The 26190-nt window shown below is 41.1% G+C and overlaps 2 protein-coding genes across 4 annotated transcripts in view; one reads left to right on the plus strand and one right to left on the minus strand.

Annotated features, from left to right (window-relative positions):
- Positions 1 to 309: 309 nt before the first annotated feature.
- Positions 310 to 10220, minus strand: LOC119477190 (tryptophan 5-hydroxylase 1-like). The gene is made up of 11 exons (XM_037751143.1): positions 9575 to 10220; positions 6091 to 6237; positions 5803 to 5986; positions 5528 to 5625; positions 5372 to 5439; positions 3937 to 4133; positions 2434 to 2569; positions 2197 to 2323; positions 1566 to 1661; positions 1121 to 1254; positions 310 to 993 (listed from the first exon to the last, which is right to left on the minus strand). The coding sequence occupies exons 1-11, from the start codon at positions 9668 to 9670 to the stop codon at positions 819 to 821; spliced, it is 1458 nt and encodes a 485-aa protein (XP_037607071.1). The 5' UTR covers positions 9671 to 10220; the 3' UTR covers positions 310 to 818.
- Positions 10221 to 16023: 5803 nt separating this feature from the next.
- The window catches only part of LOC119477090 (AP-2 complex subunit alpha-2-like), a 73245-nt gene continuing 63078 nt past the window's right edge, over positions 16024 to 26190 (plus strand). The window contains exons 1-8 of one of the 3 annotated variants that reach the window (XM_037750964.1): positions 16024 to 16245; positions 20569 to 20637; positions 21602 to 21744; positions 21888 to 22081; positions 23013 to 23142; positions 24792 to 24893; positions 24993 to 25101; positions 25773 to 25923. In XM_037750964.1, the coding sequence (XP_037606892.1) occupies positions 16179 to 16245; positions 20569 to 20637; positions 21602 to 21744; positions 21888 to 22081; positions 23013 to 23142; positions 24792 to 24893; positions 24993 to 25101; positions 25773 to 25923 (965 nt within the window). In that variant the 5' untranslated portion in view covers positions 16024 to 16178. The remainder of the gene's footprint in view (positions 16246 to 20568; positions 20638 to 21601; positions 21745 to 21887; positions 22082 to 23012; positions 23143 to 24791; positions 24894 to 24992; positions 25102 to 25772; positions 25924 to 26190) is intronic. The other 2 variants (XM_037750956.1, XM_037750972.1) reach the window with 2 other exon arrangements.

Here is a 26190-nt window from a genome sequence, read left to right on the forward strand (position 1 = left end):
TTTAAATATGCAAATGAGGCATTTTCTTATGCTAACTTTTGGTGAATTTAGGAGAAATCTACAGACGCAAATAGACAAAGTAGTAAAATAAACAGCTAAATGTGTATTTTGGATGTTTTCTTTCCACAAGTCTGAAAAGAAGACATATTGTGGAAGCAAAATAAACCAAAATCAAAAAATTGACCAGTGCAGGAAAACATTTTTTATTTTTGCCTGGAGTGTCTCTCAATAGCAACACTAATAGAGCTTTCCTTTTCAAGGGTAGCCACTGCGTGACCTGCAAGTGGCCCCTCTTTTTATCAAGTTTCACGATGACATATGAATTAAATTTACAACGTCACCTTCTGGATTGACCGGCCGAAATTACCTTAAATTACAGACTTTGGCTGATTTGAGGCTGATTTTGGTTTTCAGGTTTTCGGATATATTGGAGTTTTCAGAAAAATCTGAGTTTCCCAGTCATAATTCCATAATCACATGGAGAATGGTGACTTCAGTAAGCTTTTAGCACAGCTCCACCCAAATCCTGTCCCCACCTTCTTGACAGACCAAGGCTAACTTACAGGCCCGTCCCATAAAGGAGGCACTAAGCTCTGTATGATTATAACTCTACTCAAGATTGTCAAATCACTACGGCTTAGCCAAACCACCTTCTTGGATTCAGTTCAGTATCCTAGTTTGCCATTCTCACCAATCCCCGTCCAACTTCACACATTCCCACCCATGTATACCCAGCCCATTCAACCCACTGATCTCCACCCAAACCTTTCCAACTCCAGCTTGCCTCTGTGACCCTCATACAGCCCCCCCCCATCCCCTCAGACTCTCCGGTGTTTGTTGAGTCGGTTCAGGGCGTCTTCTACAATGTCCAGCTCATGCCGGATGTCTTTCACCATGCTATTGATGCTGTTAGTGTCCTTCAGGACGTCCACGCTCTGGGTGTAGGGGTCGTAGCGTACTGTGAATGGACGCCAAATGGTCTTAGCGAACTCCCTGCAGACACAATGTCAGAGTAATTTATCAACAGTTCAACCTTTCACATGACATCCCTGTACGACATTGGAGCTACAAAATCATTCAACCAAAGTTTTGTGTGTAGTCAGAGCAGAATTCTACTCACCTAATTTTGTTCTTGGCTTCCTCAAAACTCTCGGAAACAAAGTAAACGTCTTGGTACGTAGATATTAAGCACTCCTGGGTAGAGGTCATCACGGGGTCAAATGGAAGGATGTTGGCCTTGCCAGACAAAGCACGCTAATAGAAGAAGGACAGTAGACACATTGAGAGAATGACCTTCTAAACCTGGTTGGTAGTAGTAACATACTGTAATTTTGACTGACTGCATGTGAATGCTATAATTTGAAAAGAAAATGTTTCTCGGTCCAGGAGTTATGATCCAAAATCTCAAGTCATTTATAAATGGCAACATTTTCACCAAACTTCACTGAAATCTTTTAATTTTTTTAAAGCATATATATATAAAAATATGGAAATTCACAGTGTTAGCAATAAGCGCAGCAGATGAACTTGTGCTGTATAAAGTTTGACAGCAGATCGTGTGTCACCTTGAGTTCACCGACGGAGGAGAGGAGTCCAGCTCCGTAGGCCCGTAGCCGGCCGTCCTGCTTACACAGACCAAACTCCACTGTGAAGAAATAACACTGGAACAAAACAGGTCGTAACTTTGACATCGTCCTATTCATACACAGCATGAGAATGTAAGTAATAGATGTCACTTAGTAAGTTGTGTGTTTGTTATAATATATATACAAAATATTAATACATATTTGACTAATTTGTTTGTTCGCTCTCAATTTAGTCTTAAAACTTTAAATACTATCACTGTTCTTGTGTTCTGTTGTTTTAAGGGAGGTTTATGGTGTCTACACTGCCGCAATTAGTCATAAATGCAAAACACTTTCCATATGCTGTTAATACACACTCTTTAAAGGGATGTTGTGCTAAAATGAAACCGAGGAGACACAAGCAGTCATTATGTGAACATAACAGCTGGTTTCAATAAAATGAGTGCTGTTCAGCAGCCAAAGAATGTTATGCTGTTTTTAGCATTACACTCTACTACATTATTATAGCTACTGATCCTTGAACAAGGAAGTTCACATCGACACACCACAACAATAAACAAAATGACAAAAATGCATCCATGTGTGTGTGTGTGTGTGTGTGTTTTCTCACTGTGGACAGTTTGTGCACAGCATCCTCTGAAGCTCCCAGCGATGCTAAACCGATCTCTTGAGAGAACTGGGCGAAGCTGGGCTCAGCGAGCAGAGGAACATGACCCAGCAGCTCATGGCATGTGTCTCTGCATCAACACACACATTTGAGAAGGCAAACGCAGGTATTGTTTCACTGAAGAACACATAGTAGAAACAGTAGTATGAAGTGAATGATGTCTTGTGTGTGTGTACTCACGGTTCAGGCGTATACAGCGGCTTGGAGCTGTGGCGGACATACTGAGTGCAGTGGAAGACTCTGAAGGCCAGGCCTGCTAGAAAGTCTCTGGGGGAGAGGTACCCCGCTACTGGCTTAATGATGAAGCCTGAGCGCTCTACACACACACACACACACACACACTGTCTGTTTCTTTTGATAGAGAGATGTTGACAGTGAAGTCTGTGAATTACCTACATTACTAGGAACAATGGGCTTCATACAAGAACCACAAACTTACTCTTAAGTAACAGAAAAGTTTTCATTCACAAGCGGAACAGCCTCCGCCTGTTGCGTGACTCATTTACAGATACACTTGTTTGACTTAAAAAAAAAAAAGTGTACACTTTAAAAGATGGCTGCAAGTAATTGTGGGGCGGCATTATCTCCTTTCCTTTGGTAAAGGATGGTCCAGTGTATCCTACGCTAAAGGAGATAATAACGGAAGCATTGAAGCACCTTTCCTTAACATTTAGAGAATTTGAACAGCTCTTATCATGGCTGCTACTGAGATACTTCCGGGTCATTTCACTCCGTTAGGAACCTTCCTAAGCAACAAAGACTTTTCCGCTGCAGCCTTTGAGTCCAAGTGGACGTTTGTGTCGAATTTGAATAAAACCAGCTCAAAGGGTTCCTGAGATATCACGAGAATGTGACGGACGTAAGGTCACAGTGACCTTTGACATTTGACCACCAAAATCTAATCAGTTCATTGAGTTCAAGTGGACATTTGTGCCAAATTTGAAGACATTCCCTCAAGGCGTTCCTGAGATATCGTGTTCACGGGAATGGACCGGACGGACGGGAACATAATGCCTCCGGCCACTAAATGAAACCTAATGTAAAATTATAATTCTGTTCACTGTCAGTGTGATGCACCTCATGGCTTGCCAATTTACCGAGACGTTCAACAACAGTTTTTTTTTAGATTGTATTGGCATTAGTATTTCAGCATGACAACTTCTATATACAATTCAGCAGAAATGTTCACACCCCAACAGCTGCCTCAGGGTCTTTAAGCGTGTTAATGTCCGGGGGAACGCTGTCAGAAAAGGTCACCTCATGCGGCTATTTGGAGCACTGATTATGCTAATGATCAAGTCTCATGAATGTGCACTTTTAGGACACGTTGCTGTTGAAATTTGAGTCCATTCACCTCCATTGTAAAGAAGTAGAAGCTTAACTTATTCTTGAAGGTAGACAATGTAACCTCAACTTTAGACTTTTCCTTGGGAAACTTTGGCAGAAAATAATGTTTTTTGTACGTTTAAAGCTAAGCCCTGTAGAAAAAAGATCATGATATTCGTGTTTTGTCTGTTTTCTGAGTGAGAGGTTGAGGATTTTGTGCAGCTGACATCTTCCTGTCATTAGATAAACTGCTGCTGAGGGCGTTTCAACTTTGGCTTAACCACTCAGCCGTGGCAACTGCTGTTTTTTATCACATTGTTTGCTGAGACACAATCAGAGTCAGATTTGAAGAGTTACCCTTGAGGAAGTGTGAGACGTCCTCCAGCTGGGGGATGTTGTCTTCGCTGTAGTTGCAGTATTTGGTCAGCAGAGGCAGGTTCTTCAGATACTCCTTGCAGGCGTGGCTCGGGTACAGCTTGTTGAGCTCTCTGAACACCACGCCCCACGTACGCACCTCCTCTGTTGTGTAGTCTATACGAAGAATAGGATCGCCACTGACACACAGAGAGAGTTAGTTAGCTCACTGACGTCAATATAACGAGATTAAATGAAAACATGGGAGAAACATGTGCATATGTGAACAGGTCTTAGTACGTTTTGCTTCAAGTCCACGTTGCGGTTCGCTTAACCTGTGCATTGTGAACACAAAGCGCTCCAGGTTCGCTTTAGGGATGTTACAAGAATAGGCTACCTCGATACCAAGTCAATGCTAAAATTCTGAAAACGTGATGGCCTAATTGTTTTTCTACAGTAACATAGGTATTGTTGGTACCGTCGATAGAAAATGTGTTTGGGACGCAGTAAACTCACTATCGACTAGTGGTGTAACGGACCGTAGTTGATCCGTGATCCCGTACGGGTCCCCCGCAAATATTAGCAAACTAATTGATGACAAAACACATTAATAATTGCATTGATTGCACAGACTGGAAATCCTAAAACACCGGTGGCAGCAACTTGACGAAAGCGCTGCATTTTTCCAAATACGACACACAGACGTTTATGAGCTTAATAAATGTATATTATTAGGACCGCACGGCAAGTAAAAAATCTATGTGGTGTCTGAGCTCCGTAGAAACTATAGCGTGAACAGAAAGAGGACTGAGGCCCCATCAGAGCTGATGTGAACCAGAAACAGAACTGAATCCTGTTTCAAATTAACTGACAATGTGGGCGCAAAAAGAACTGAGTCCCTTTTCTGTTGGTCCACTTTACAAGGACTGAGTTTGTTTCGATTAAAATTGACTATATGTGAAAACACCCTTAGTTTAACTCTTAACTTCAACAATGTGCTCCTTTGGCCCTGTTCAGACCTGGCATTAACATGCGTCTTGCCCTGATCTGATCACAAGTGGAACTTTGTTCACCTTATAACCAATTATTGTTTTGTTCAAGTATTATTTGACTTTGCTATTAATATTAAGAGAATTGATTAGATGCATGTGCAAAGCGGTTTGTCATGCATCTTCCTTTGTTTGTCTATTAATGCAGCTACACCACGTGATGAGGTTAAAGGGGAACTGAAATAAAGTCCCTTTATGGTGGAATTTCCTGGCTCTCTCTCTCCCTAATTCTGGTTACTTCACGTCCAGTACTTCAATGTCTCCAGCCCTCGCCACTTTGGTCATCTGTAATAGGGTTCATCCTTAAATTTTGAAATATGTCACCTAAATCAACTTCATACATTAAAAGCAAAATGAAACAATTTGCATCACAGTCAAACAAAACTTACAGTTTGTAGCTCATAGCCAAATCAGCAAAATATTTTCTTCTTTTAAGGTACACGTTGTCTTTAAACCCCTGCAAAAAACAGACTCAGTTTACATTTAAAAAATTTCCTTATCATAAAAATGAAGTGAAGTATCACAGCTGTGTCTGTCCTACATACCGGATGGTCAGTGCCTAATTCAGAGCCCATCAAAACCTTGTTCGTAGACAGATCCAAATCAGAGATCTTCCTCGGGAACCAGGGCACACCATCCATATCTGAAACACAATATTCAGGTTCAGTTCAATTAGAAATCGTTTGTGTGTGTAATCATTAATAAAGTGTAATAAAACAGCCCTGTGAATTAGATTTAGACCACTATACTGCTATATATGTTTTTAAGCATGAATGGATGAATTCTCGTTGTTGTAAGTCAAAAGTTAAATATGGCCTACCATCGTCAGGTAGAGTGGAGTTCTCAAATGAAGTAATCTCAACAATATCAGTGTGCTTCCTCAGCAGCTGAGTGAGCTCCTTGAGCTGTTCGTGGTCAGTGTCACAATTCACAAAGATCTCAAAATCTGAATTCCTTCGTTTGGACTTGCGGGACTCAATGTGAACGAGGTTGACGTGTTTTTCCTGCGCATACAGAACATACAAGATGAACAAAACATGATGAATTCAACAAAAAAAAGATTCAGCAATTTGAAGCACGCTTTTAAAACTTTAAATAAAACCCCCACCTGGAAAAGCCGAAGCGCCTTGACGAGACCACCGATTTCATTCTTCAGTGAGAATATGATGGTTGCAACGCCTTTCTCAGAGCTGGTGGGCCTTCCAGTAGAGATGCTCCTGTTGTCCTGGTCCTCTTCAAATTTACTCAATGTAACCTTAAAAAATGATGTCAGTATGCATCAGTGACTTTCCTACTGCCTGAAACGAATTAACATACAGTGCTTACTGACATACAGATCCACTATAGGCAGTAAGTCTGTAAATGTATGCTAGCTAGGAGTTGCAAAGGGTCGGTAAATTTCCGGAAATTTTCCAGGGAAGTTGAGCTTAAGAATTTGGGGAATTCTGCACAATTTCAATATAAACCTTTTTAACCCTATAGACCTTTTTAATAGTCCAGGACGCACGTTAAAGTGGCAGTAGGCAGTATATTTTTTGCATCATTGGGCAAAAATTCCATAATAACCTTTCAGCATATTATAATTCAAGAGAAAACTAGACTTCTGCTCCTCCTCATGGCTCTGTTTTCAGGCTTTAGAAAATCTAGCCCGTGATGGGAGACTTTGACCAATCACAGGTCATTTCATTGAGAGAGCGTTCCTATTGGCTTTGCTCCGGGTCATGTGACTGGAACTTGGCGTTCCTTCACCAGATTTCACAATGGCGGCGGCGTCACAAACTTTCTCATTTTACAGCTAAACCGTGCACTACAAGATGATTCTGAAAACATCTGAGGAGAGAAATAGGCATTAAGGTAACATAATATTGATTCATATTTGATCAGCGCTGCCTAGTTTGACCGTTTGGTTGGAGTTCGTGAGTGATTGACAGCCGGCTCTCATAGACGGCAGCTGTACAGCAGACCTCAGATCAGCTCTTACTGCTTGTTTTCCTCCTGTCTGTAAAATGTTGCAGATGCCGTTAGGAGCACCGGAGGACACAGAGGCACATGATTTTTTTCAGATTACCTGTTTCATGTACTGCTGTCACGATATAGCGACAATTTTATAAAAATAACTTTTTTTTAATCATATTTGCTCCAATCTCACCTACTGAAGCTTTAATGCCAGGTCTGAACAGGGCCAAAAAAAGATGCTCAGAGGCAGTAAAATTACTGTTAAAGGCAGTGCAAATGGCTCTTTCATAGCGCAGCAGTACAAGTTATAGGGGTTTTCGGACCGTCTGTCTTGATAATGATGCCCTTCTTGTGCTTAGTCTGATAGCCTGGAGATATGTAGCATATAGATAAGATATATTTGAATAAAATACAGTTGTACCATGCCGCGAGGCTCGTGATTACCTGTTTATTTACATGAGGAGCGCAGTGAGCGTCTTTTGAGTAGGAGGTCCTTCAGTGTGGCCCAGGACATATTTGCATACACACTGCTAAGAGAATGTGGCCGTATGTGGTCCGGACAACCTCTGAATGTGGTCTAAGTAATTGGATCTCAACGAGATCTCAACGCGTCTTGAGTGCGTTCACACCTGTACTTGGAGCTTTGATCAGATCACCCATGTTAATACGCATGTTAATACGCATGTTAATACCAAATGACTGTTAAAGGCAGTGCAAATGGCTCTAGGGTCTGTCAATAGACTGTGCCCTCTGTCGGTGTGAGTCGGAAATTAGCTATATATATATAATATTGATTTAACAACCCTCCAAATTTACATCTCTGATGCAGGCTATAAGACAGTGATCACATATCCCAGCGTCAAATACACTACTGAAGATGTATTTATCAGGTTGATTACAGAGAATAATATCAATTAAGCTGGAATTTGAGATATCATGGGGGTTCAGAAATGTGTCAAATTCATACCATTACAAATATCTTTGAACTTATTTGATACAGATGATAATATTGAGATCACCCAGGATGACTACCTCGGAGGTTAGAAAAGGGGCTCGGCTGTTTTAACATTTAATAGCTAAGCTTGACTATTCAGAATTGCATTAGAGATATCCATAATTGCGTTTGACTAGTCGTAATTACGTTGTCACTAGTCAGAATTCGTATTCAAGATATCTATAACGTCATTCTGACTGGTCAAAACGACAGTTCGCGATATCCGTAATTCAGTTCTGACTATCCTAAATAACAGTTACAGATTTCTCAAACGTCATTATGACTAGTCAAAATTGTTGTGCATGACGTTGCTCATGCAAGGCTTCTCATTGATTATTGGCCCAACAAAGCATGTGAACAGTGTTAGCAGAAGCTTTTGCTAACTTAGATAGTTCGGTAATGCTGGAAAGATATTCACAGATTCAAACTTACCGGATCAATAACTCGTAAGTTGTTAAAACACAAACGACGCCTGTTTCTAACCGTAGTAAGGAGCTACAAACTCAATTGAATCAAAACGACCCGTCCTCCGAGCTGGACACCTAACATTGGTCTCTATGTGCAGCCGGCTGTGGATCAGATAGTTAGAAAATACCATGAAATAAAAAGAGCTCATCATCAAGGAATTTGTGGCGAACGAGAACTTTGTTCGCTAGAGAGTTGTGGTAGAAATTTACAGCATATTGTAGATTTATTGTCTCCAGACACACTTTATAAACCCATACGACTACGAACCCATAAAACTCTAATTCAAGATAAATTTATCTGTAATTACATTTTGATTAATCGTAACTCCAGTTAGAGATATCTACAATGTCATTTTGACTAGTCATAATTTAATCTTAGATATCAAAAAAGGACAATGTAGATATCTTGAATTGAGGGGGAATTAAAGATATCTTGAACTGGAATTATGAATAGTCAGAATTAAATTGTAATCCGAAACTGGAATTACGGATATCCACAATTCAGTTGCAGATATCCATAATTCACATTGCGGATATCCGCAACTGAATTGTGGATATCCGTAATGACAAACCCTATACACATGAATGGCAAAAGTAGTTTGAATCGTACTAGTCAAAATGTAATTATGGATATCTTGAATTAGAGTTTTAGGCAAAATGACGTTGCACATATCTCTAATGAATATCCTGTCTAGCTATTAAATGTTAAAATGGCTTGCCACATATGGCTGCCTATAGACAGCTACAGCTATAATGGTATTATTGTGACCAAATTCAACATTCAGGGCCATAAAATCAAAGAATTTAGGAGGTGAAATACCCTTTAAAACTGCCCACTGTCAGCTTGCCAACTGCTGTCAATCAAACACAGACTTTGAGATGAAAAGGAGTAGTTCTGGTATTTCCCCAAAAGGCCTTTTTCTTCCTTTTAATAATGCCTTCATAAACATGTTGGGATTATTTCTGACCACAAAAAGGGATGACTAAATGTGATTCCAGACTTTACTAAATTTATACCAATCAGGAATAATTTGACAGATTTGATGGACCACCACAGAGCCATCAGCTCTAGATCGTGGTCAAACAACTAACCAATCAGACGTCAAAGTAACATCTGCTTTACTAAAAAAATAATACTAAATAAACACGGAACACAAGCATCATTATATACTTACTTCATTGTTGAGCTGCTTCTCCTCATAAGCCGGGTTTACCGAGTCAAAAGACCTTCCTCTGCGTGGCCCCTGTTCTTCAGACATCTTGGCGTACATGCCTCCTGTCTCCAGATCAGTAAAGTAGAAATGTAGAATTGTTGCTCAGTAGAGTTGTTTGTTCTGCACAAGCTACAGCTTGAGATCAGCTCCGGTGTGAGTTGCCAGCTGTACTGTCACACAGAGATAAATGCTGAGGTGTTTATGAAGCTGCAGTGGAGGGGAGGGTGCACGGAGAGAGGGAGCAGATTAGTACAGGTCATGATTAACATCAGGATTGACACACACACAACAACCAATTCCCTATACAAACTGTACTTTTAGTTTCTATGCTCATATCCATACTGATGGAAAGGTTGTGATCACTTATTCAGTTGCTTTACTGTTTCCAGGTAGCTGCTACTAACAGTAGCCTATAACAGCTTTAGTGGGTGACTCAATAAACGTACTTAAGACTGCATGTTGTGTTAATGACGTTGCTGTTATGAGCAACCAACATGTTTACAAGCTCTCACCATCAGTTGCCACATTAGGGGTGAAATTAATGAGGTTTCCCTTATTGGAAATAGGGACTAATGAGTGAATCAGACATTTTCACATAGCAGCTTAGGGGGTTTGTGGCGGCTTTCATCTACTTTCTACGCACGTCACACGTGCTTATAAACTGCATTGTTTTACGTTTGTGCCTCCTGGTTCATAGTTAGCTGATGTGTGTTTGATTGCTGATAGGATGTTGATTCTGATTTGTTGAGAGAAAAGTCATGTGCTTGCTCAGAAATATTCCTTGCAGTATCAGGTCTCCACTTGGGAACATGACTAAGACTGAGGATGTGGCTTAGTGATTTCACTCGATGAACGTGGATTTCTTAAGCACAGGGATGACAGATGACAGAGGGTGCCATGCCATGATTCGGCTGCCCATTATTCTGAAACCCCAATAGTCAGAAAAATGTCCCATTGGACAAAAAGCCCATTTGCTCGACGCCCATTGCTCCAAAAATACAAACTCTACATGCAACAAACAGAGGCTTAATTCTTATGCAGAATGATGTCATCGGGCCTTCCCGGCACAATATTTTGTTGACGTTGGAACAATGGGCAGTTCCCTGAAAGAAGGGGTAGGCCACACAGATTTACTGGATGAATAGTCACAGTATGAAGCACAGAGGCTCTTAATTTTTTATCTTTATCTTATTAAAGTCCAACTGAAATTAAAATTTTGTTTTGTATATCATTGATTGCTTGTTTTGACTTGTGTACTTAATTGTTCAAGATTACCAAAGGGCAGAAATTTAAGAGTTGCAAAGGACAATGTCAGTACTCTCTGGCGAGATGGTTAAGGTTAGGCATTAATCACGAATAGTAAAGGTTAGGCATTGACCTTGAATAGTTAAAGTTAGGATAAGTCGTTGGGCAGCGAGCCTCGTGAGAGTTTTTGCACGTTTTTGTAGATTTCAGATCAGATTTCACAATTTGTGGGTCACCTTCTAGACACGACCGCTGCTGGGCCAATGTTGTTCGTCATTGGATCCCCCTTGGCATACGTGACAAAACAATTCTTACCAGTCAAGACTGAGTCCTCATTTCTACCCACTTAAAAAAAATCTTAACCCCCCCTTCACTGCATGCCCACTTTACCCATGCAGTTATCCATCTATGATGAGTAATTGTAATTATAGCAAGAGACAGGAAGTCTCCATCTGGTTCTTTAATTTTGTCTGCAACAGTATAGCCCGTCTCTAGGAGGCTCCATGTGAGACCTGGCATATTTAAACACATTTACAGCCGGATCTGACCTTTAGCAAACCTCTGAGAAGAAAATCACTTCTCAATGCAGATTGTTCACTAGTATACAAGTTATCTGCAGCCAGGATTTTTCTGAAAGGTAAATCTGACCTTGATGCAGCTGTGCTCCTTTGAGAAGCTTAATGAAAGCCAATCTTCGAGTGTGATCCATCTGCTCTCTGTTTATACAATTAGAGAGCCCAGGCCTTTGTGCAGGTATTGTCCGATGCGTTCTGCAGGCTCATTCTGCTACCACACATGTTTGTTGCTTTATTTCATTATGCTGCACTGAAACATTTTGAAATAATTCACGTGGATGATAGATGCAGCAGTAAATCACTTCTCTGAATAAGGCTGATGGGAAGGCTCCTTACATGTGAAACTCAAAGAGAGACTGAAGTGACAGCTGTGAAGAATGAAATAATCAGTAAATAAAATACAATAATTTGCTGCCGTTAGAAATGGTTCATGTGCATTCAGTGTGTCTCCAGTAAAGTACATAAAAGCAGTGGTGCCTAAACCTAAAGAAGTTGTAGTTTTATTGCCTAAACGAGCTTACATACCCTTCCTGTCCAGTGAAGTAAAGTAAGGCTTTGAATGCAGGACTTTAACTTGTAGTGGAGTATTTTTCACAGTTATGCAGAATAATGCATATTATTGGATTATACTTGTTGGTGCATTAATGTGTTCATCACTTTAATGTTGTAGCTGGTTACGGTGGAGCTCATTTTAATGACCTTATATACTGCTGGGTAGTTAAATCTATAATAATATATCATAATTTATTAGTTGATTATATTTTGTATTAATACTCTGAATCTGTAAAGTAACTAAAGATGTCATATTAATGTAGTGGAGTAAAAAGTATAATATTTCCCTCTGAGATAGTGGAGTAGAAGTAGAAAGTATATGGAAATACTCAAGTAAAGTACAAGTACCTCAAAATTGTACTTAAGTACAGTACTTGAGTAAATGTACTTTCCACCACTGAGTACATGTTATACTTTATTGTTTTTCCAAGCATTATTTACTGCTCCTGTTGGAATGAAATAATTGTTAATTATTTATCTGCAAAGTAATAATGTGTTTTTCATACCTTTTGATGCATTAAATCATACCGGGATTATTGCTGAAATTGATTGGTTGTGGCACACTAGCCTTACCTAGAATAACTTCCACCAGCCACCACTGCAGTGTGCTATTATTTCATTTCAACATTTTATTAGAAGATAAACCCCTTGAGATGCAGCATCTCGTTTTCAAGGGGGTCCTCGGGCATAAAACATAGAAGTTAACAAACATTTAGGTACATAAACAATGATAACAAAACAAAAACATAAATTCAACAACAAAACAATCAACATAAGATAAGATAAGATAAAATAAGATATTCCTTTATTAGTCCCGCAGTGGGGAAATTGCAGTGTACAGCAGCAAAGGGGATAGTGCAAAAAACGAGATGCATCAACTAACTGAGTAAAAAAAGAGCTAAACAAAGTGTAACAAAATATGAACTATTTAAATAGAAGGAAGTATAAAAATAGGAGCAGTATATACAGTATTGACAATAAACAGACAATTAACAAAATTGCACAAGTGGAAAAAATATATTGCACAGTGAGAATGAAATGAAATTCCACCTGAAAATATTGCACAGTATGACATACACCTGAGTAGTAATAATGACAATGATATTGCACAGTCATTATACAGTATAGTGCCGTTATTGTCAGTATTTGGTGTGTAAGTGTAAGTTGTCTACTGGGAGCAGTGCTGGTTGTGGAGTCTGGAGTATATATACATATATATATATATATATATGTATATATACTAGTACTTTAATGAAGTAAAGGATCTGAATACTTCTTCCACCACTGCTTGTGTCTCATGTTGATTCTGAATGGGATGGCACCCTCTCCTGTTGGCTACTTCACAACACTCCTGTACATTAGACTACTCCCATGAGTACGAGGGCAATTCCAGCATTGTTCCATTCAGATGCAGCAAAATGTGCCTTTTCTGTGAGAGCAGGAAGCCTCTGGATTATTCTACCTATGGAAATATGCAACTGCACTACATACATGACTTTTGAAATTTAAAATATCATAAATATTTAACTCTATTCAGTTATGGTTTTAGGTTGTAGTAGTTGTATCTCTGGATGTAACGCGGGTCCCTGAACGCAGCAGCAGCTTGTCTGGTTTTCTAGTGATGGGAATTTCATCTCTTTTTAGTGAGCCGGTTCATTTGGCTCAGCTCACCAAGAAGAAGAGCCGGCTCTTTCGGCTCCCAAACTCGGCTCTTCATTTTACCACTTCTGCCTTTTATAATTCAGCCAAATTTAGCGCTGTTTTGCACCTATGATTAGTATGTGTGCACATATATCACTTAAATTATTCAATATAATTATACTAAACCTTATAATTTCCAGAATACCATAATTTTACATGCTGCTTCGTTTCCGACTGTCACTCATCTTTTCTGCTATTTGCACACCGCACTCCTCTCTCTCTCTTTCTCTCCTCCTCTCCCTCCTGCTCTGTACCTGTAGACCGTCAGCGCGCCACACACCCCCGCCCCTCCTGGTATGGAGGTGAGGTGTGGGGTATTTGTGTCCCTCTTTAACGTCCTTTGCCACCAGTCTTATTGTAGCTGTTATCACCTGATTGGTCGCACGGACGTCATTAACACAACATTCAGTCACAGTCAGTGCATGGAGTGCCCGTGGCGCGGAGAAGATCATCCTATAATTCTGCATGGAATTAAGTAAAAAAAACAAAACGGCTCTCGGATGGGAGCCGGCTCTTATCGTTCACTTAACTCTTAGAGCTGGCTCGTTCGCGACCGACACATCACTAGTAGGACCAGACTGGTTCTATTTCTATCGGTTATAACGTTACTTAATGTGTAACTAGTGGTGTAAGAAAATACTGAAAAATATCAAGTATCGCAATATTATGTTTTGTGATACTGTATCGATATTTAATTAATTGTTTGCATGCCAAGATTAACTCATTTGCAAAGATATGTGCCCTCCCAATGTAGTGCTATGATGTTACAGGGACTGTGATTAATGCAGATGTTCTGATTGCATTAAACAAAAGAGTAGGGCTGTCAATCGATTAAAATATTTAATTGCATGATTGTCCATGATTAAAGGGACTGTTTGTAACTTTCAGAAATGCTTGTTAACAGTGACACCTGTGGCCGTTAAGTCAACGAAAGTCAGCGTCGGGCTTGCGCTTGCTCGCTCTAAATAGACATGAACGAGCATCGCTCAAAACAGTGAGGCAACACACGTCAGCTAAAACCACAATATCACTCTATATTTCAGCTGCTTGGCAGTAATGTTAGCTGACCAGACGAAGGTCTCTCCATGAATCAATGCTGATCCTAGTGTTGGCTTTTCCTGCTTCAGCCTCCCGACCGCCAGGAACAGGGGAGACACCGGCACCCGGTCAGAGACGATTAGGTTTCTCTCTGCGGAGCCCCGTCACTTCACAAGACACTGAAAACCTTTGTTGGTCTGGAGGAGATGCAGCAGTTATTTCTGCACAAACGTCCACTGTACATTCACTAGATATTCTCAGAGCTAAACTAACTCCTCTGCAGTGTGTAGTGAGCGCACCTGAACGTAAGAGTGGAGTACGATAACGCGCGCGGTGTGTGAGTGAAGGCAAGCAGGCAGAGGAGCAGAGTGGAGACTCCGATCCCGACCCGGTAGAGTTATACGTGTAAAAAGTTACAAACAGTCCTTTTAATTGCAATTAATCACATTTTTTCATCTGTTCAAAATTTACCTTAAAGGGACTATTTGTAACTTTGTACGCGCATAAATGTAGCGGGTCGTCACACATGCGCGCTCACATATGCGCGTTCGCGTGTGGCCGCTGCCTCTCCAACTCTGCCTGCCTGCCTTCGCTCAGAGAGCGCGCGCGTTCTCAGCTCGCTCCACCTCTAGACGTGAACGCGCGCTCACTCCTCACTGCAGAAGAGTTAGTTTAGCTCTGAGAATATCTAGTGAATGCACAGTGGACGTTTGTGCAGAAAAAAAATGCTGCAGCTCCTCCAGACCAACAGAGGTTTCCCGTGTCTTGTGAAGTGACGGAGCTCCTTAGCCAGTAACGTTACCGTCTCGTTACCGACCGGGTGCCGGTGTCTCCTCTGCTCTCCAGCTGCGGGAGGAGAGAGAAGGGAGACGCTGCAGAGCCCCGCTGCTTCAGCCTGCACTTAGGCAGGGAAAGCCAACACTAGGATCAGATCTAAATCATGTTCATGGAGAGACCTTCGTCTGGTCAGCTAACATTACTGCCAAGCAGCTGAAATATAGAGTGATATTGTGGTTTTAGCTGACTTGTGTCGCCTCACTGTTTTGAGTGATGCTCGTTCAGGTATATTGAGAGCGAGCAAGCGCGAGCCCGACGCTGACTTTCGTTGATTTCACGGCCACAGGTGTCGCTGTTAAGAAGCATTTCTGAAAGTTACAAATAGTCCCTTTAAAGGGAGATTTGTCAAGTTTTTAATACTCTCATCAACATGGTAGTGGGCAAATATGCTGCTTTATGCAAATGTATGTCTGTATGTAAAGAGCCGGCTCTTTGAACCGGTTCGTTCCCGACCCTCACATCTCTATCTGGTTCCTGTCTCTCCGTCACATCTCGGGGCTCCCTGTCCGACGATACAAACACCCAGCTAGCTGCTTTAGCAAACTTTAAAACTAAGTTACTGTAATATAGTTAGACTATTTTAAATACATTAGCGAATCAACAGGGAGTTAACAACAATGCCTGCAGTTTCTAAAGGTGATGGGATGCGAGGCCTGGCCGTGTTCATCTCTGACATCAGGAACTGTGAGTTTGTTTATCACCTTCAGAGACTCTTCAGGCTCAGAACAAGCTAACTAGCTGGCTGCTGGTGTAACGGTGTTTAGCTCAGCTGTGGAGCCGGCTGGTCTACACAACATGTCAACAAGTGTGTCTTTGCTTCTTTTTGTTTATTACCCACAATATTGGTAACTTTAACTTTACTATTAGTGAGTTTAGACGATCACTCAGCTGGCTAATTAGCCGTTAGCTTCCAGTTGCTATGTGGAAGGGCGTGGACCGCACAGCTAACTGGAGATAAACTGAGCTTTTTATGGTCTTTATTGTTTCTAATTTGTAGTTTTTAAATGTGAATTATCTCTAACATCATTTACACATTGTAAACTGACAGTTTTAGTGAGGAATATTTCAGGTTTTGCGTCCAAAAACAGGACTAATGCACTAATGATGAACAGCTGTGTGTGGGGTGTTTTTACTATGGGTTGCCAGGTTTGCTATCCTAAAAGTGAGCTCTTCAGAAACCGCCCAACAACTAAGAGCTTAAACATTCCCACTGATTATAAGCGTCCAGCTGCAGACCTTCAGCCTTCAGAGGAACTGAGTCACACACAAAAAAAACACACATCACATATTCATACTGTGCATTCAAGCTGTATTTCTCCACGGCAGAAGTGTTGCCAAATAAGTTGCCTAACAACATTTCCGTTTTCACAAAAGTGTTTATGAAGCATTTTAGACTCACTCACAGACTTTTTGCTGAGTGCTGCTCAGAGTAGGAATTGAATGGGAGCAACATTACACAGTTGGCTTTCACATAATTAGGATTTATGATCTTGTAATCAGGACAAACCTTTAGTATAGTTATTATAGAAAGATCTTGTAATTATATACAGCTTTATTATGATGAGAATACCACCACCTGAGAAAACAGGTGATAGTTAGAGATGACTCAACCTGGTTAAATTTGCTTTTATTTCTTCCTTGGTTTGCGGATTTGGAAGATATGGGAATGACATGTTTATTTTATGTATTTATTTGCACATATATAAAACTGCACAAAATACAATAACAAATAAAAAAATAAATATAAAAAAAAAAAAATGTGTCAGGAGAAGTCAAGAAGCCACAGGCTTATACAAAGGACCTCCCCCAAACCACAGGAGAAAAAAAAACAATAACAAAAAAGGAAGCAAGATCTAAACTAACATAATTTAAAAAATAAAACAAAAGTTAAACAACAACAAAAAGCACACAAAATGTGCAGAAAAAAGCTAACCAAACAGTGGAAAACAATCCGATAAATACAATGAAATACATACAAAAAAAAATTCCGTTTTCCAAAAGTGTTTATGAAACATTTTATGAATGGAAGCAACATTGCACTCACACAAAAAGGGGAAAGAAAATCAGACATTATTATGACTTTCACATCCCATAATTATGATTTATGATCTTGTTATTAGGACAAAACATTAATATAGTTATTATATAAAGATCTTGTAATTACAGAGCTTTATTATGATGAGAATCAGGTTATGAAATTACCTGATTCTTACCTGAGATTACCTGGTAAAATCGCAGGGAAAAGGCTAGGGATGGGAATGCAGAGTTTCCGGTTCCCGTTGAGAACCGGTTCCCAGTTGTCCGATTCCTTGGCATTTCATGCCTCTGTGACTCTCGATTCCTCTTATTGATGCTTTCCAACAGTTACCCATGCGTAATGACACATACGCACGTTGTATCATGTTTCAATTTGTTTTGGACCGGGGCCATGGCGGAGAGAAAAAAAAGTGCCCAAAAGCATGGTGCTACTACTACTACTAAACCTGAGGGGACACACCCTATATTTCCCTGATAATGCCAAACTGTGAACAACAAATCTGTGTTGAAATCAACAGGAGGATGGTTAGTAACGTTACCTGTTAGCAGCCGGTGGGCAGCACAGTCCTGCTTGGCTAAATAATGGAGCTACTAACCTTAACGGAGGTGCCATTGAGTTATAATATGGTACGTTCAAGCTCTGCTCTGTAAAAAATACTATTGGGCGAAGGTAAATTACAACATTATCATGATTCAAATGTAATCTCGTAAAATTATTTTTTTTGGTGAGAAACTTGAATAAATCCAGATGTTTGTAGGAGATGTTTTCACAGCAATATAGAATAGATAATAGAGAGGGAATTATGACCTGTTTAACTTCCTAACACTAGCTCTAAGCAGCTTGCCAACATTTTTTTTTAATCAAAGCAAATATTTAAATAATCATAATCATTTGAATTGTGTGTTTTTATGCAAATAACCACAATAGATGACATTAGCAAAGTACAGTGCTGTGCTGTTTAGCCTACAGTACCCTCCCTTGAACAATTGAGCTCCCCTGGAATCACGGTGTAATTCGAACACTGTAATTTACCGTGCGTATAATGTTTTTTATGTAAAATATATCGAACATTGAATGACATCAGATCTAAAATGTGATTCCTTCATTCCTTAGGCAGATAAAATGTCTGAGTGTCAGACAAAAATAAATACTTGCCTGTCACAGTGGCAGGAAGTGAAAAAAGTTAATTTCAGACCCTGATGAGAATACTTCTTGTAATAATGACGTCTTTGCCTGATAATTGTGAAAACAAATATTTAATGTGAACAGTCATCACCACCTGAGAAAACAGGATGATGGATAGAGATGACTCAATCTGGTTAAATTTGCTCCCTTGGTTTGAGGATTTGGACGATGTGGGGATGACATGTTTATGTCAACATTGCTCAGACGTTGTAATTTGTTGGGCATGTCCAACAACACAAAGATTACACTGATCTACTTGTTGTCTTGCCAGTTCCAGCTACTTTAGGTCATTTCACAGTTTCCAGCTGAAGTTTTGCTGTTTCAGTGTATCCTGTCTCAGGGTATCCTGTTAGCAGCTGTCAGCAAGTACACTTGGGCCCAAACTGTTTCCATAGCTAAGCGATCCCAGTGCCGTGGCTACAGTATCTACCATAGCACAGCACAGGTGTTTATGATCACTTAATGCTGATGCAGCATCTGTGCTGAAGAGGTTGGTACATGTACTCTCATAAAAGACAACAAGGCTCGGTCAAAACCGAGTATATGTCTGGACCATGTATGGTCAGTCTGTGAATTTGTGGCTACATTTTCATACAAATAGTCAGAGGTCATGTCTATAATGTTAAATCCAGCCGTACATGTCCACTAGGTCCGGCGAGGACACTGGTTGACGCGCTGCTCCACTCAGTTGGCCGTTCAAGCGATGACGTATACCCGATCGTGGAATCCACATGACAGGAAACAAGAGGGCGGCCTGCTCGTAAACTTTCTGTTATTCCGTCTAAACAATCCACCAAAATCTACTTCTGAAAACATTTTTAGAAAGAAATAGGCTATGCCACTGCTGAATCTCGTTTAGTTTTAGAACTAGATCACCTAGTTTCACAGCTTGGTCCAAATTTTATGGGGCATACTGTGACACATGTGCAGTGTAACTGGAGCTGCGGTCGTGCGTTGCGATTGGTTCAATTTCGGCGAGTGCAGACCAGATTTTACTGCGCATGTGTTTTGTACCCCGAAAAGATATGATGCGTTGATGATGTGTGACCTCTCCTCTTTCCACCCTCCTGCAGACCAATTGTGTTACTTCCTCACTCAGTCACTTAGTGACAGTCTTTTGCATTCGTAGGGCTGGCCCCTCTGCGATCAAGCCAAACCCTCTTTGGAGCCGCTCACCACAATCCACTTCCTCAACACCAAAACATAGTTAACATTTTTCTAAAAATCTCTGTGCTCTTTCCTAAATGACCTTACTGCCACAACAACCCATAAACTGAGTTCCTATGCCTGCATTCATAACTGGAGATTTTCAAACGGATCTCATAGTAATGAGAGGGTTTGTTTGTTTATTATGAGATACAAAAATCTCAAGGTAATGAGATACTGATCTCATAATTGCAAGATACAGAATGCTGTTATGTCAACATGGACCATAATCTCAAAAGGAATGTTTCCGGCACCTTGTTGAATGTTTTGAAGGAAAAGGGGAGGCTCCTACCTACCCAGTACTATAAAGTTGTATCTAATAAAGAGGCCACTGAGTGTAGCTGATATGTCTCCGTATCATGGAGCTCCACTGTCCTCTATAAAAACACATAAAAGAGCCATAACGTTGTATTAACTGACACAGTCTTTCATTGTGATGTACACAGCAAGTGTAGTTTATTTCTTTCAGCCCGTAAAAAAGGAACAAAGCAGTGTAAACAAAGAATAATTATGATTTGTTCAAAGTTCTGAGTGATCACAGCACCACTAACATGCAAAATATCATGATCTATTTGCAGGTAAAAGTAAAGAGGCAGAGATTAAGAGGATAAACAAAGAACTGGCAAATATCCGTTCCAAATTTAAAGGTAAGTGAACAATTCTGACTAACCAGGACAAACTTGAGTGCATGGCATGGAGGGCAACAGGTGGGGTGGGTTTGATGATTGGAATAAAAAAAAAAAAACGTTGCTTTCCATGACACAAGTTTCCCTGTTGCTGTTTAATCCGCTTCGCTCACTCATCTGTGTCTCGGCTTCGCAGTTTTTTCATAGTTTTTTAACGGCTGTCGCTGTGTCTGCACTGTTATTAGTTCGCACACCTCACTGTCAATGTGTCTGTCTTACTCCTCTGTTGGTGTTGTTTCTCCTGCCACCTGTTCCACGCTGTCTATAATTAGTTTGCTCCAGAATTAAGCTGCCTCCTCTGCCCATAGTGCCCAGCAGTCTGGCCTGTGTTCATTATAGCTTATCTCTATGTGCTCTCCTGCCACCGCATTATGCCAACGTTTGACTAAATATGTTTGACGGTGATTGTTTTTCCTATGTGTTTTTTGAAAGGGGGGTGGGGGGGGGAGGTTACAGACATCGTTTGACAATCCATTAAGCACTTAGATTCAAGCATACTGACTGACACTTTTTACTGTTGTGTTTTAGTGCCTTGTGGGGTAGCCCAAGACCTCAGTGGAGCTCCTGTTATGCATTTGCCCTTGGGCTGAACAGTTTTAAGTGTGGTAGTTTTGTGTAAAATGATTGATTTCTTAAGTAAGTAGCCGTGTAATAAGCGGGATAATGTACAGAGAGCGAGTCATTTTTGTGAAATAAACCCCTTCAGGATGATGCTTCACGTCGGGGGTTTATTTCACAACAATGAGCAGCTCGCTGTATATTATCACTTACATAAAATGCCTTGTCCTCCATTACTTACTTGTTTGGTATAAAATGACCGAAGGCCCACTGTACTCACAGGGCAACGTCTGACCCCTGCGTTTGTAATTTCATTCATTCATTCAATTCCATCTTTGTGTGTGTGTATTTGATCGTGTGTTGATAGGAGACAAGGCTCTAGACGGCTACAGTAAAAAAAAGTATGTCTGCAAGCTGCTCTTTATCTTTCTTCTGGGCCATGATATCGACTTTGGACACATGGAGGCTGTCAACCTCCTCAGCTCCAACAAGTACACAGAGAAACAAATAGTAAGTTTGTCCTCATGTTCATCCAGTGTCTAAAGTTGTCATGCACATATGTTTGTGTGAAGGGGTTTACAAATATATTGACATATATTGTTTCTTCTTTTATATGGTGGAATTGCACTTAAAAACCATGTTCCCATTTTCAGGGTTACCTGTTCATCTCAGTGCTGGTGAACTCTAACAGCGACCTGATCCGTCTAATCAACAACGGCATTAAGAATGACCTGTCCAGCCGCAACCCGACCTACATGAACCTGGCCCTGCACTGCATTGCCAATGTGGGCAGCAGAGAAATGGCGGAGGCTTTTGCCTCTCAAATCCCCAGCATCTTGGTGGCAGGGTTTGTATATAAACATTAATGCACAGAGATTTTAACTGGCTCCAAGTCTCAAACAAAAAGCCAAGTTGTAACTGTTAAGTTGGGCATACATTGTACACTTTTAGCCCGTTTCTGGCCCGAATTTTTAGCCGCATGACTCATTTTAGAGTCGGACTGAATTTCAGCTTCGTCGGGCGTCGTTTGCCGTGCAGTGTACGGGGGAGACCGAGGAACGATTAACTCCTCCTGACTGGCTGTCGGACAGTCGGATGAATTTCTGACATGTCAGAAATTTTGGTCGGCCGACTACAGACTCTCGTACAGTTGAAGCAGAGCCACGAGCTGATTCCCCAACGTCAGCGCCTCCTTTTCTACTGTTTTTACAGTAATCAGAGCGTAGCTATCAAGATAACAATGTAGGCTACAATAGATATAGCTACTAGAACGTAGCTAGCTTACCTACAATTCTCTCTGCAATGGACAAGCCATACTGTCCACGTCTTCCTCGCCACCTGTGAGTCCATATATAGTTACGCTGCTGCCTCTTTTTTTAGACGTTTCAGAAGACAGGATGGTACAGATGATCAAGGCAGCAGGTTTCTTCCTCGTTAGCATTGTGACCCGTACAGACCTCTGCTAGCAAACAAACCCTACCTGCCTCGGAGCTTTCAAACGAATCTTTATTGACAACAGTCAACAGCCGTATAGTGTGAGCACTCAGGTCGTGGCTGACGATCGGACCGTACAGTGTGAACAAATAAATCGTGAGCTTTGGCTTTACATCGCAATCGATGTACTCGTATAGTAGGAGTAGGAATTACACGACAACATTCTAAAATTGTACAGTATATGCCCAGGTTTCATCATCAAAATGTGAAATTGTGACAGTGACCATTTGAATGTATGTATTGGATTATGATGAAGGAAGTTCTCTTGTACTTGCCTCTACCAGGGACACGATGGACAGCGTGAAGCAGAGTGCAGCACTATGTCTACTACGGCTCAACAGAACCTCTCCTGACCTGGTGCCCATGGGTGATTGGACAGCACGAGTGGTCCATCTGCTTAATGATCAGCACCTGGTAAGGCTGTACCCGTGTCCCGCTTCCATATTACATACTGATTCTAAGCAAGTTTTGAGTGTGTGGTGTGTTCACTAGAGGGTGTAACGGTACACAGGAATCACGGTTCGGTACAGCGGAAAAAAACCCAAATGCATAAGGATCCGTTTCTTTCTCATTTATTTTGAATAGACAGTAGTTTCAAAGACAGACTGTTTTCATTATAAAGATAAGAAACCTTTCAAATACTTCTGTATTACCCTCTATGAACACTGTACTGACACTTTCCCAAAAGGCAACGGGTCACAATAGGCTATAAAACTGAAAAGCGCATCTCTTATGGTACGTGTCCACAGGGGCGTTTTTTATTGCGAGGGATCGCCTCGCATCCCAGCGTTGGACGCTTGATGGGCTGCCACTAGACACAAGGCACCTGATTGGACGAATGCTTTCCCTTGTGGGCTGCTGCTCCCAGCTTTCAAACTGGAAACAATATGGCGGCTCGTTTGGAAACTTTCTTCTCTTATTTCATGGAAATAGTTCACCGAAATGTGTTTCTGAAACATTTTATACGAGAAATAAGCCGTGCAGTTGCTGAATCTGTCTTTATTTTGTATCGACAAGGCTTAGTTTTAAGGTTTCTCGGGAGTTTCCAGAGGCGACGAGTCACGTTGGACGCCCGTGATTTGCATAAAGTAGCCCTAGACCTCAACTTTATGCAAATGAGGAGCGGGCGACGGGACGGTCCGTCTCTCGAATCGCACCGCCACGCTACTAGAATGCATTGCACGGCTGGTTACATAGACAATGAATGGGAAGCGTGGAAAGGATGGAGCCTGTGGACACGTACCTTTACGCTATAAAACAGAAAATACAGGTTGCTTTTTCCTCGTCCCGGTGATCGGCACATCTGGGTGATACCGCCGAATATGCGTTAATATGTGTTTCCATTCACATCTCCTACAACGGTGGAGCATCGCTGACACGCCGTCCTCGTCTTATACCCAGCTCTCTCTCTGTTGCTGTTGTAGCTGACCGGAAACGCGCAGACGGGTCTTCCACGTCCGGCGTTCCATTTGCGCTTAACGTAGTGTGACTGACTCGCACGCCAATCTGCTTGTTGTGCTAACCTCAGCAAATGTTGCGAGCGGCATACAGCTAAAAAAATGTTAGCTTATAAATTTGGTTCCGCATTACATACATCAATCTATATCCCATGTATTCTGCATGCACTAAACTGTGACTCCTATGGTGATGGTTTGGCACAAATACACAAACCGTTACAGCCCTAGTGTTCACCGAGTGACAAAGTATACTCAAAGCAGACAGTATGCACACCAAATACAGCCGATTTTATTAGGGTGTTTGAGTGATGCACACTATTCTCCCACAATGCAATGCACAAAGGAAATGGAGTTGCTCAGAGCTGGAAAAATGTACACGTACTGTATCATTTCCTGTTAGTATGAAATGGTAAAGTATGTTGATTTTCTGGTGTACTAACTGCTAAAAAATATACTGTGATGATTAGTATTATGTATTTGGGATGCGGCGTCTGTTTCTTTGGTCAGCTCACTCTGAACCTGAAACACAGTTCCCCAGGATGATGAAATAATATGTCAGTTGGTAAGCTATAATTCTTATATAAAGGTGTGTCTGTCTGTTGTCAGGGAGTGGTAACAGCAGCCGCCAGCCTTATTACCACTCTAGCCCAGAAGAGTCCTGAGGAATTCAAAACATCCATCTCACTGGCTGTGGCCAGACTCAGTAGGGTGAGTGTTTTTCTCCAACTTCACATGATATCTTCATCTCACTGAGGTCAAAGAGAAAATCTGATGTTTTGATGTGTTATCTTGTCCTTGCTTGTCCAGATCGTGACTTCGGCATCCATCGACCTACAGGACTACACGTACTACTTTGTTGCTGCACCGTGGTTGTCCGTCAAACTGCTGCGCCTGCTACAGTGCTACCCTCCACCTGGTATGGTACAGTACAGTTCTGCAGGAGAAATTATGACCCAGTGTAGAAACACACAGTAGCATCACCTGTGAAAACTGTAGTAGTGTCTGTAGTAGTCAGCCAGCTCTAATGGAACTCCCTGGATTGACAGTTACACATGTCATTATGCTTCTCCAGGCCAGATTGACTAATATTGATAACCCAGAAATCCTCTCATTCAGACTAATAACATTTCTACTGAGCTTCCAGTTAAAGGTACAATTTTGAATGCCCTTCACCTCTTATGTTCACCCACCGTTAAAGATGGACAGACACATTTTCCCTTTAAGTAAAGAATACAGTTGCATGAAGTGATTTTTGACACCAGAGGGCACCAGAGCACAAAAAGTAAAATGCAAAAAAGAAAATTCAGCAATGAGCTTTGAGATAATATATCAGTTTATCTAATTCTTTTGGATAATGAGGTGACAAAAAACATTGCCTGAGTTTAATTAGACATCCAGCAGAAAACCAGGAACATGTGTGTTGGAGTCTGTTATGTCTCTCTTTGTAATGTGATGTTACATAGAGTGATTTGATTCATCGTTAATACAAGAAATGACACCCTTATGCAAAGAGATTGTGGATGTAATGATGTGATAAGACTGAGTAAAGGCTAGGAGGCGTTAAGAACATAGTCTGTGTCGTTGCAGAGGACGCAGCACTGCGAAGTCGTCTGACAGAGTGTCTGGAGACCATCCTCAACAAAGCTCAGGAGCCACCCAAGTCCAAGAAGGTCCAGCACTCCAACGCAAAGAATGCTGTTCTGTTTGAAGCCATCGCCCTCATCATCCACCATGACAGGTTGGTGGTTATAATCACTATATCAAGCTTTCTGCTGGTCATCGAATTCCTGGAATATCATGGAATTACAGAGGATTGATCTAGACAGGAAAAAACAGGACATTTTGATTAATTTCACCCATGGGGTCACTGGGTAGGCTTTTAGCATATCTTGTGTGTATCCCAACATGTTGTATTAGATGTCAGTTTTCAGTCCATCTGTAGACACCAGACTGTAACGCTGCATTAAAAACATCAAGAACAGAACACTAAGCTTTATCTGTAAAC

The sequence above is a fragment of the Sebastes umbrosus genome, chromosome 2 (assembly GCF_015220745.1).
Source record: "Sebastes umbrosus isolate fSebUmb1 chromosome 2, fSebUmb1.pri, whole genome shotgun sequence".
NCBI classification, from domain to species: Eukaryota; Metazoa; Chordata; class Actinopteri; order Perciformes; family Sebastidae; genus Sebastes; species Sebastes umbrosus.